At 30.4% G+C, this 11,946-nt stretch overlaps 1 protein-coding gene across 1 annotated transcript; it reads left to right on the top strand.

Moving 5' to 3' along the window:
• The first annotated feature begins 305 nt into the window (after positions 1–305).
• Positions 306–11,001, top strand: LOC129966835 (uncharacterized). The gene is made up of 3 exons (XM_056081419.1): positions 306–364; positions 3,170–3,407; positions 10,112–11,001. The coding sequence occupies exons 1-3, from the start codon at positions 350–352 to the stop codon at positions 10,996–10,998; spliced, it is 1,140 nt and encodes a 379-aa protein (XP_055937394.1). The 5' UTR covers positions 306–349; the 3' UTR covers positions 10,999–11,001.
• The last annotated feature ends 945 nt before the right edge of the window (positions 11,002–11,946 follow it).

The raw sequence follows: 11,946 nt of genomic DNA, 5'->3' as shown, positions 1-11,946 counted from the left end.
CTATCATTAACTAACGTTTAAAAAAATTTCTAAAAATACTACATATATAATCTATTTTTAAAATACATATCTGAATATCTAAAATATTACAAAAATGCTTTCCATATTTCTGAGGCAGCTAACGAATCTGAGCAGCCATTTGCATGACAAAGCTTATTCTCGGCAGGCTGAATTTTCGGTAACTGGGCCCATTTTTTATTTAAATTCGAGGTAAATAGTGACCTGAATACCTGGAGCATTGAAGAAAGTGACAATGATATTCAATATGCAGCTATAAAGGCGAAAGACTCGGGGTGCATCGCACTTATTCGTGACTCACTTTCGAAGCCCCATTTACTTCGGCAACAACATGGGTTTACTTTTGGTAAGTTTTTTCCTTGAATCAAAAATACATCGACTCTCACTGTATTTTTTCAAATACGAAATAGTAAATTAATTCCTTAATTTGCTATTTTCAAATAGTAAATTAATCCTTTAATTAACTTAATAAAGTGAAAAATTATGGAGGAATCAATTTATATCAATAGTTATATTAAATAAGAATATTTGTAATATTAAAATTGTATTAATAAAAATTTATTTAAAAAGATTTACACTAGGATTTTTAGAAGGTGGTAATATTTTCTAATATTTTGAGTTGCTTAATTGATTGAAATTAAATAAGTTAATCTGAGGGTTATCTTTGACAGAAATGTCTTATTTTCTGCAGTTGTATTATAAGTAAATTCTGGTGAATTTTACTGCATTCATTAAATTATTACAGCTGTGATTTAGCAAACATGCATAGGCATTTGAAATATCATTATTTAATTTACTAAAAAGTTTAATGCATTATAAAAATAATTTATGATGAATAAAGCCTATTTTTAATCTCACATTGTTTTTATAAATTCATAGTATCTAAATTATTTTTCCCGATGAAAGAAATTTTTAAAAAATAGGATTCTTGCTTTTAATGCATTGCATCCTGTTGCCCCATATAAATTGGTCATGAAAAACTAAAAGCAGTGTTTCTCAGACTTTTATACGGCATTTACAAAACAAGATATAAAAGTGTAAATTTAACGTGCAACTTAAATATAGTATGACTTTAAGAAACAATTAAATCTATGATAACTTTCTGTGTAGAGATGTGTATTAACGAATTTCTAATTTGGAATAATCTGAATTAGCGTTAGAGTAGTGTACTTTGGAATAATCTGAATTAGCGTTAGCATAGTGTACTTTGGAATAATCTGAATTTTACGTAGTGTGATATGCTAGGGTAGTTGTTAGCAAAAAATTTGAGTTTGTTTCGAAACATCTTTTTCATTTGCTGTTAAAACACAGCTACATCAAAAAGAATGAGTCACCTTCCAACAGTTTTTCACTTAAATTTCCATCATAATTTTTTTAGGCTCACGATCTCCACAGTAAAAATATCACAACAAAGAGTAAGAATTTCAAAACAAAAAGAAATTTATTCGCACCATTCCCAAGTTTAATATTTTTTAGATAATCTTTTTTTGTCAGTGTTATACTAAAATTTGTGTTTTGTTCCTGAAAAATTTACATTTAATAAACCTAATTATTATGTAGCAGATGTATATAATTAACAACATGTCAAAATCTCATCAAAATGTTATTGAATATGAATACAATACTAATGGAATATTTTGTTTATTGATTTATTTATTCCTTTCTTTATCCCTCAGTTACTACGCTTTCCCAAATTGTGATCAAATGTTAATTAGATATTAAGTAATGCCTGAAATACATAGGTACTATTGAACGACTGCCTAGTTACATTAAAGGCAAGCTACCAAAGTACTCTTCCAAATCGAATTGAGATCTATATTAAAAAGATATTTAAATTCGTATGCACAAGTCAAAGGAAAGCAGTTCTAAAAGCGGATCTTTATTATTGTCATCTCTATGAAAGAATGAATTATTGTTATATTGAAAACTAAAACATTTAATACCTTTCAACAATTAAAATATAACGTATGCTCAACTTATGCTTTGTTCGTAGCTTTCCAGCTGTATGAATTTTATTATCTTAATATGTTTTTTGGTTTATAAATATTTACATTTAAGGATATATGATTCTTTGTAGGTTAAACAAGTAATGACTTCTTTACTTTCCTAATAATTACGATTTATCTAAGTCTTTCTGCTTTGTAAACCACTGTTGGAAATTTATCATCTCCATGCTCTAGATTTTATTTTATCCTTTAATAGAATGACTGAAAACAGAATATTAACCAATATTTTAATAAATATTTTTTATTTAAAACTCTTACTAATCTCCATGCTTTTTAATGATAATGTATGAAAACAGTCATTAATTCCTCACTTGCTAAAATTTCAGTGAATTTATAATTTAAAAATTTGAATAGTAAAAAAAAAGTCAACTAATTCATTTAGCCTTTAACATATAGTTTCAATCCATAGACATTTCCAAAACAACAGAAGGAAATCTTGTTAATTAGAGCTCAGGTGTTAACAGCAAGATATAGCTATAAAGCTAATACGCGTTGTTATACCGTCTGCAAAAAACAAATATTCAAACTATCAGATTTTCAAGAATGCCATTGGCATTTTCTTAAAAATAGAAGCAAACGCAGTGGCTTAGATATGAGGAGTTACGCTCCTTCACCACTTCCAGCCCATTTCTATGAAAACTGGTAGATTAAAAAATGTCTGGCGATAGTGGTACAATACATCATGTGGTACAGACTTACATGATGCATCATAGTATATGGTCCATGACTAGCCTGAAATATAATTTATATATAAGCTCAAGAAGATGTACACTATTAAATGGGGCATGAAGAATGCACAAAATCAATTAGGTGTAAAAGATTTTACTAGTCAATCCGCAAAAATACATTCATTTATTGTAAATCTTAAACAAATTGCATTGCATGTTGCATTTGCTTCGGAGCAATATATTCTAGTAGTAATTCTAGGTTATATGGCTAATATTATTCGCATTTCGGCTTTACGTTATTTTTTTTTTCTGCTAAAGAATTCGTAGATGCTCTAAATTGGTGAATGCCTCTAAAATTTCGAATGAAAATCTGCGCAATCATGTTGATTACCTAAGACGTTTAAATTTAAAAAAAAGCAATTAAACTTGAAAACTTTGAAGATTAATTGGTGACTATCCTTGTATTTTATTATCTAGGTTTTACTAAGCGTATTTATAAAGATAGTGTCCTGCCAGTTTCAAATGCCTTATCCTAGTTCCACGAAACCAACTCAGCCTACTACAATGAAAAATGTCTATCAAGCCGCTCCTTTGCATTATGTCAACATTGGGCGCAAACTGGACGGAGACTACAAGTTTGGATACGACACCGGAAAAGGACCTTCGGGACAAAGTTTCAGAGAAGAAATTCGATTGGCTGATGGAACAATATCTGGTAAGCAAACAAAATTTATCCAATAAAGTAAAGGAAGCTTTTAAACATTTGTAATAAAATTCTTATAAACTGAAAAAGGAACGGAAAGTTCTTTTTGTTGTATATGTAATATACATTTTGAAAACTTAGAGTTCTTTATATCTGACTGCGCTGTATTTTCAAGAATTAAATTTAATAAAGATGTATATGGAATTAATGAAAAAAATAGAATTCTTTTTAAGAAAGAAAATATTTAACATGGCTGTTCTTGCAATTACAAATATATAAAAGAAATTGCTATTTTGAATTAACGTTGAAAATATTATACATCAGTTAACAATATGAAGAGGAATATAAACAGTAATGGAAGCATGTGTTTGTGCAAATATTAATTGATATAATTTAGAAAAAAAACCCCTCTGGAATCGGAGTTGGAATTTTTTTTTATAGAACACGAGCCAAAATCGGTCATGCTGCGCAAGTAAAAAAAAATATGCATTCTCTATATAAAATCTGAATAATTAATAATTTTGTTTATAAAATAGTCACGGAAGAAACAACTTGTTCGCTGAGAATATTGTTTATATTTTATTTCAAATAAATTGTTTAGATATAACTTCGTGTTCATGACACCTTCAAATTATCAGACATTTAAGCCAGAAACAATTCCACTTTCCTATGATTAAAACTGACCGAGTAATGAAGGTGTGGTTATCATTATCTCAAGCGATTTTAAATAATTTCAATAGTCTCTAGAGGAAGATCCGCTAATCAGCCAGCTGTTGTAGATTCGTTAAAAATATTGATTCATTTACTATCAGAAAGCAGAAAAGTTAAAAATATTAATTAAATATTAAAAATATTTTACAAAATATATCTAATATAGGGAGGGAAAATTGTATAAAAATTAACTTCGAATTTTTTCAATAGTACATTTAGTGACTCATACAACATAAAATTATAAACAAAATTATATTATTGAATGCACTTTTTCAATTGAAAGCATACTCTAACTATTTAAAAATTAGCTATTATACCTTGATCAAATGGGTACCTATTTATAAGTACATTTTGGAAAATAATTTCATATATGATTTTACATGGCGATTTACATTTTTAAATATTAAACGGTAAAATTTCAAGTAAAAATGCATTTTACATATATTCTTCTACAGTGATCCTGAGAAGAAAGTCAGAAAGATCATCACACTCTCCAAAGTAAAAACCCCGGAACATTAAAACGATACGTAAATTCTTTGAATAGCAGAAATTTTAACGAACTTTCGGGTAAGGAAAAACCCAAAATTGTGTCAATTGAGTGTTTTCGAACTTGTTCATTTTTGCGATCGAGAAAATCAGAAATCAAATCGTTTGTTTTAAATCGAAAATGGAAGTGGCCTCCAACCACTGGCAGGAAGGCTGCATGTCTCTCAGCGGAACTAGTTTTCCATACAATAATATAATTTTCCGCATTTTATTTTATTAGTTCGAGAAATTACAGACAAGTTTGTGGCTACAGAACTGAGTGCAGATAATATCAATTCGCCTCGAATGCGCGCGATTGGTATAAAAAAATTCAAATAGTTCACGCTTTTTATTATATATATTATACTTTGTAGAATAGATTTAATAAACCTGTTCCCTGTTTTCATGTTGAATTTATGCTGAGGCTGTTGACCATCATGTGTTAAACTTTCCTAGTCTATTGATTTCCTAATGTCTACTGATGAAGTAAACTTATTTGCAGTCCATAAAACACAAGAAAAGCAGATTTCTCCATATAAAGAAAACAAAACCATTCTTTATATTTTATTCATAAAGAAAAAAACTTTTATTCATTTAGTCATTAATTAAAAATAAACTTTTTGCGCTCTATTCGATGTGATAAAATGATTTATCTCGGTTAATAACAAAAAAAAAATGATATAAAATTGCAATATAATTGAACAATACTTACAAATAGTATTCAGATGGAGCAATTTTGAAAGTATTTCACGTTTTTAGCAGGCCGAACGTCATGACCAGGTCACGAAATATCTCGTTTTCATATTTTTTCGGCTAAGTCGATGCATAACCAACCAGAGACAAATATTTAACACATTAGGGACTGCAAAGAAATTTAAGACATACGCCTGGGACAGCACGTTTTTGGGAAAATTTGTAAGTTCTAAAATCATCATAACTTTGTTATTTATGAAGCAATAACAGACGGGACACGCAACACGAAAAAAACTCGTGTGAGCGTTCCGTAACAGATGGGACGCGAAACACGAGAAAATTCGTGAGCGGTCCTTAATGTCTTAAAACAAGATACTACTGCAAATCGTGCCGAACACCATTGCACAAATATCACACTCTAAAGCATTATTCAAGTCTGTGAAATAAATAATAGTTAAAATGTAAAAATTCTTATAAAATAATGTATAAAATATATAGTAAATTCTTATATACATGTATAAAATATATAGTAATATTTAAGAATACTTTATATAAATATAATACCAAATGCAACTTAAAAAGGTGCATATATCCATTCTATTGCTTGCCAAGCAATAGAATGGATGGGCCCTGGAAGCGCGTTGAGTGCGCAGAGTGTTAATAAAGGTGTTATACTATTCTGAGCAGCATAAAAACTGCGGACCTTAAGTGAAGTCCTGAACTCCGCAAGTGTTTTAGATATTTATTTTCGGAACCATTTTATGCCTAATATACTAAAGAAAACTGAGTATGCATTTTTGGCTATTTTTTTTCCTATTAATTAAAATTAAAATTTGACCCCAAATTAGAATTTCACTAAAAAAGATCACATACTAAATTTCATTTATCTGAATTGTTGCATTTTTGAGTTGCAATTTTACCCGCATAGGAATATACAGACTGACAAACGGTCAATCTTGACAAATTTGGTTTAAAATTTGATGTTAATCTATACTTAAGATGTTTAAGTTGTATGGTAAATTTTATACATCTACTTCTGAGTTTTGTAGTTATTGTCTTTGTTTACTCTGTCATTTTTTCTCTGAATGGATTTCATTCAAAATTTGACAGGAATCAACAAATTTGAATTAAAGACCACATATCAAATTTCCTGTATCTATCTCGAAGCCTTTTTCAAAAGTGTTTGGCATTAAGAATTAAGATAAATAAAATATGAAATATTCTTTCTATTGCTCTTTTAGATAACATATCGGATTGATTTTGGGTTTTTCAAGGAAAAATATTTAATAGGTTTCCCACGGTTTCGCTTTTAATTTAATATAGCCTTCAATTTTTTAAAAAACTCAGATGAAAATATTCGACAATTTTTCATTGAGACTACTACTCCTTTTTAAATGTCTTAACTAAAGCAATTCAGTAAGACATTCCATTTATTCATTTACTTATTTCTGTTTTCATTACAAATTTCTTAAGATATATAATTGCATTTTCTTGTTTATTTTTTTCCGATTCTAAAAGCAACCATGGCTTTACTAATCCTTATCTAAATCGAAGGATTTCAATTTTAATTTTCAATTCGAAATTATTTACTTAAATTTCTCAGTTTCTATAGAAGTTTCAAGTGTTTTCGACATCTACACATTAGTTGCAGTCTAGTGAACAATCTAATCACTATCATTAGTTAAAATACTGATTTGAAATCGGACACACTCACAAAAAATATTATTTTCAATGCTAATGTCTTACGTAGGAGTTGATTTACAGACCATCAAAAATTTCTACATCTAAGAGAATGTTTCCAGGCCACTAACGAGAATTCTTCCCCCCACAACACCGGTTTACTTTCTGTTTTTAAAAGAAAAATGAATATTTGTTTTTCTTTTCGGTGCCTTACTGGAAATCCATCTTTAATGCAACCACACCCAACAACATATAAAAGGTTTTTCATGAATTTCAAACTCACGGACAGTTTTAAAATTTGCCAATTAGTTTTACATTTATAATCCGGTATGGTTACACCGAAACTTTCTTTTATGCTCTCTAGTAAATGTACTTATGACTGTTAAAAGAATATCATTGGCTGTTACAATACTGTTGATAGAATACCATTGATAGTTACGGAAAAAGGTTCTATCTTTAAATAAATCTTTGGGAGATTAATCTTTAGGATATCACAATTCGCTGCTCTGCCTCGTCTCGAAGGCATATTGAATTACTGAATGACCTCAACACCATGACAGCATTGGCGGGAACTATGGTTGAGTCTTAAGAGCCATCATCAACATCCAAGAAACAAGAACTTCCCCATAGGATGCACATCCCCTTACTATTTCTGTACCTGGCATTGCAGCGAGAACAAGCTACCATGCTGGAAGCTTCTCATTCCCATTTTTGGGATTCCCTTGTGAACACTGAATATATATTTTGAAGGATGCTTTTTCAGGCCAATTAAAACCAAAATTTAATATAGAGTTAAAGTTATAGTCAAAACTCACACACCAAATTTCATATATTTAAGCCATTTCGCTTTTAAGTTATTGTATTTACATAAGTTATTGCATTAAAGGCCTACACTGACAGACGATCAACTTCTAGACGGATTTGATTTCAATTTTGATAGATATTTGCAATTTAGATGCGAAATCTGTGTACCAAATTATAAATATATTATTGTGTTTGTGGTAACTGTTGATTCGAGCAGTTAGATAAGCAAACTTTCTTTGAATGGACTTCGTCCAAAATTTGATAGAAATCTACAAATTTAATATGAAGACCAAGTGTCAAATGTCACTTGCCTAGCTCAAAACATTTTTGATTTAGCGTGTTTACAGAGAGACATTTTTAGGATTCTGTGAGATCTGAAATGTAGAGACTCGCCAAAATCTCGATTTTGAATTTTCTGAAGACTTGTATATTTTCTCTTTATACATTTCATATATGAGAAAATAAAAATCTAAATAAATTTGCAGTATATGTGCCTGCTGATTAAAAAGGATGATTTGTTGAGAATTTATTTCCCACATGGTTTTTGAGCTCTTATCTCTGTTCAAGAGCATCTTTTAAAAAGTTCTATTTGCAATACCATTTTGTGCAAAAGGCGTCATTTTCATTCGTTTAAACCATTACAGTATTATCAGGAAGTGAAACTGATGCTTCAACAAATACAAAGTGACAAGGATGATTTTCTATTTATTTTTCAAAGAACCTCTACAAGTTTCTTCGTAAATTTCTATTTAATGGTTATTTCAATGATGAGTTCTGCATTCGAAATCCCAGCGTCGGAATGGAAAGCATTAATTTATTGAATTTTAATGGCAGATTTTTCTGTTGATAAATCCTTTAGAAGGTTAGAATGTTTCAACAATTTATTATTTATAAATACAGAGTAACCCAAAAGATCGTATATAAACTTCAAGGATAGGTCAAATATACAGAAAAAAGTCATTTTTGCAGTAGAGTATTGTGGGAAGAAGGGGTACAAATCTAAAGAACAGCTGCATTAAACTTTTTGTCAGTGAATTAAGGAAAATAAAAGGATACATAAGATAAAATATACAACGCAAGTTTAATGATATAAATATTTACAATAGCGCAACAGTACAGTTCATGGGAAACAGCATTTGAACCTTGCATAATAGTTTCGATGAGTAAATCTTTTGAAAGCTAATTTTCAACACTCCGAAGATTTTCTACCGATATTGCGTGCAGTTTGCTTTCCATTTGGTTTTCATATTCAATGGTTCAAGTTAAAGAGTAATAGTTTTAATAGAATAAAATTCACAACAGCAACGATACAAATCATTTGCAGCAAAACAGATACAATGCTAAATAAGGTGCAGCATCAACAACAAATCTTTGGAGTGCCTAAAATAAGCGTTCAAAGGACTTGTCACCTGAAGCTTTTATATTCTGTTCATATTTTAATATTTATGAATTGTGTTTTTGCACTATTGTGTACTTATCTTTGAGACATCAAAGGCGGCAAGGCTTGACAGAACCATCATGCAGATCTAGAACTTTGCTTAGTGACATGAAAGATTTTAAAACCGAAAGTAGTTTCAAATGAACACATTTATTGATAAAATAAAGATGATAAAAGAAAAGTAAAAACGTTGACTGTATTACTTACACAGTCTTGAATTACAAAAGAAGATTAAGGTAGGATGATTAACACTTTCGATGCCATCGATATACAGTAAAAATATCATTTGCTGTTCACAGGTTAAAGTTATAGAAGCAAACTGATAATTCTCATGACACATCATTAAAGAAAAAAATTATTTACATCTTTCACCATTCATCAGTGGCGTCATTAATATTTGTTAATGGTGCTAGTCTTGAAGCTGAGAAGCATAAGAAAATACATTCCAAAGTTAACAGTAGTTTTTTATTCAAGTAAATCAATATTGTGTTCTTCATATGACTTATTCTTTCTTTTTACATTGACAAATAGTTGTAGCCCCCTGTAGGGGTTGCTATCATAAAAAAAGTATTTCTTTCTATTTTCTATATTTCTGACCTGCCCTTAAAGTTTAAAAGCGAGTGACCATTTGAGTCACTTATACTTATTAACAGTGAAAGCTTATAATTCATAACCAGGATGCTAATTGATGGTGTTTTGAGAAATTGTTAGACTTCATTAGTAGATGGTATTGTGCACATGTAAGCAATTAAATGTGTTATCAGCCTATCTAGAACAATTCCACTTTATTCTATAATAATTTTGAATAACGTTACTAATTGAAGAATGCTTTGATTCTCGTTTACACCAAAATTTTGTCTTTCAGGTTCTTATGGTGTAATTGATGAACTTGGCCACAAACGGGTTGTTCACTTCTCAGCTGGAAAACCTGGATTTCTTTCTCAAGAGGAACCTGCAAAAGAAACCTTATCTACAACTACTGCTCCATCGGCTCTAAAGCCTTACTTGAATACTATTACAAGACATTTTACATCGCCACTGGCATCTTTCAATCTAGCTAACTATCTGCATCTTAAAAGAACAACTCCAGCTTTAAAGCAATCTACTCCTACTCAGCAGAACATCGTTATTGCTCCCCGACAATCAACTGAACAAAATATGGTAACTTTTCGCCAATCCAATCCAGCTCAGCAAAATATGATAACTTCTCGCCAATCCAATCCAGCTCAGCAAAATATGATAGCTTCTCGCCAATCCACTCCTACTCAGCAAAATGTGATTGCACCCCCTCGGCAATCCAGCTCTCAGCAAAACATGATTACAGTTGATCGACATTCCAATTCCGGTCAGAAACAAAATGTGGCAGCTTCTTCTCGACAATCTATTTCTACTCAGCAAAATGCGATGGCACCTACTCGACAATTGACTACTACTAACCAACACATGATAGCGGCTGCTCATCAAAAGATGTTTTCTGCTCCTCATCTTTATACATATGGAGTTTCCAGTGAACAACAGAAGACTTTGACGCCTTTCATGGAATCATTCAGAACTGGAAATCTACAAAGGCAAACTGAAGTTGACGCGCCCTCCAAGGCTCAGAATTTGCAGATGAAAGATGCGGCGTATTTGGCTTCAACTTACGATCCGAAACTAGAAGATGAATATTATGATAATGCACCGCCTTTTATTGATATTGAAAGACTGTCTTACAACATAGGAACTGACAAAAATGCATCTTTAAAAATTTAATTTTTAGATAAGCATTCTCATTTTGTAAATAGATTTTTCATTAAACTTGTTAGAAAAAATTGTGTTTCTTTAATATTTATCTTTACGATATACACTATATATCTCTTATTATTAATGTTCATGTATTGTTTTTCTCTGAGAAAGATTTTTTTTTTTTAATTTTAGAAAAGACGAAAGTTTTGTTCCTTTTATTTTGAAATGATGACATTCGATTTTAGTAAAGTACATTATATATATATATATATATATATATATATATATTCAAAATAGTAAAGAACACACTTCCGAATTTACTGTAATAAGTATCACAGAGAAAATAGAACCCTTTCAAAGTAACACGCGAAAAAGGCAAATAAAACGTATCATTTCTTGTCTCCGAAGATCGTCAATCGTCTTCTTGTTTTACAAGATGCAATCTTTTGCGCTGGAAGATTGCACCAAGTGTCTCCTAAACCATCGCCAACAGTAGCCAAACATCACATTTTGCATTACAACTGTTCAAATCTTAACAAAAAATTTTATAAACTGGTCTTCAGAAGTTGAAAAATGCTCATTTTCAATAAGTGTTTGATTAGAAATAATGCCCCTTACGCAATATATCTGTGGTTCGAACTCACATTACAAGTTAATTCCAAAAGTCTTTTTCTCTAACAGAGGGAGGGCACGGAGTTGAAATCTAAGATTGGGATGAGATTTAGTATAATGATAGTATACATTTAGAATGTTCATTCATGAAAATATTAAAACCCAATGGCCAGTCAATTTCGAGAAAATGGTCCTCAAACTTTGGTAAATCTTATACTACTGACTCCCATACCGATGATCCCGATCGCGTGGTTGTCTAGGTAACCATCTCGTATGTGGAAGGTCAGGGTTCGAACATGGCTAGGATTATTTTTTTGTTTTTTAATAACTTTTATTCAATTAAAAATTTACAAATACTCTTAT

Source organism: Argiope bruennichi, chromosome 4, assembly GCF_947563725.1.
Source record: "Argiope bruennichi chromosome 4, qqArgBrue1.1, whole genome shotgun sequence".
Classification (NCBI taxonomy): domain Eukaryota; kingdom Metazoa; phylum Arthropoda; class Arachnida; order Araneae; family Araneidae; genus Argiope; species Argiope bruennichi.
This window is presented reverse-complemented; position numbering and strand designations above follow the sequence as displayed.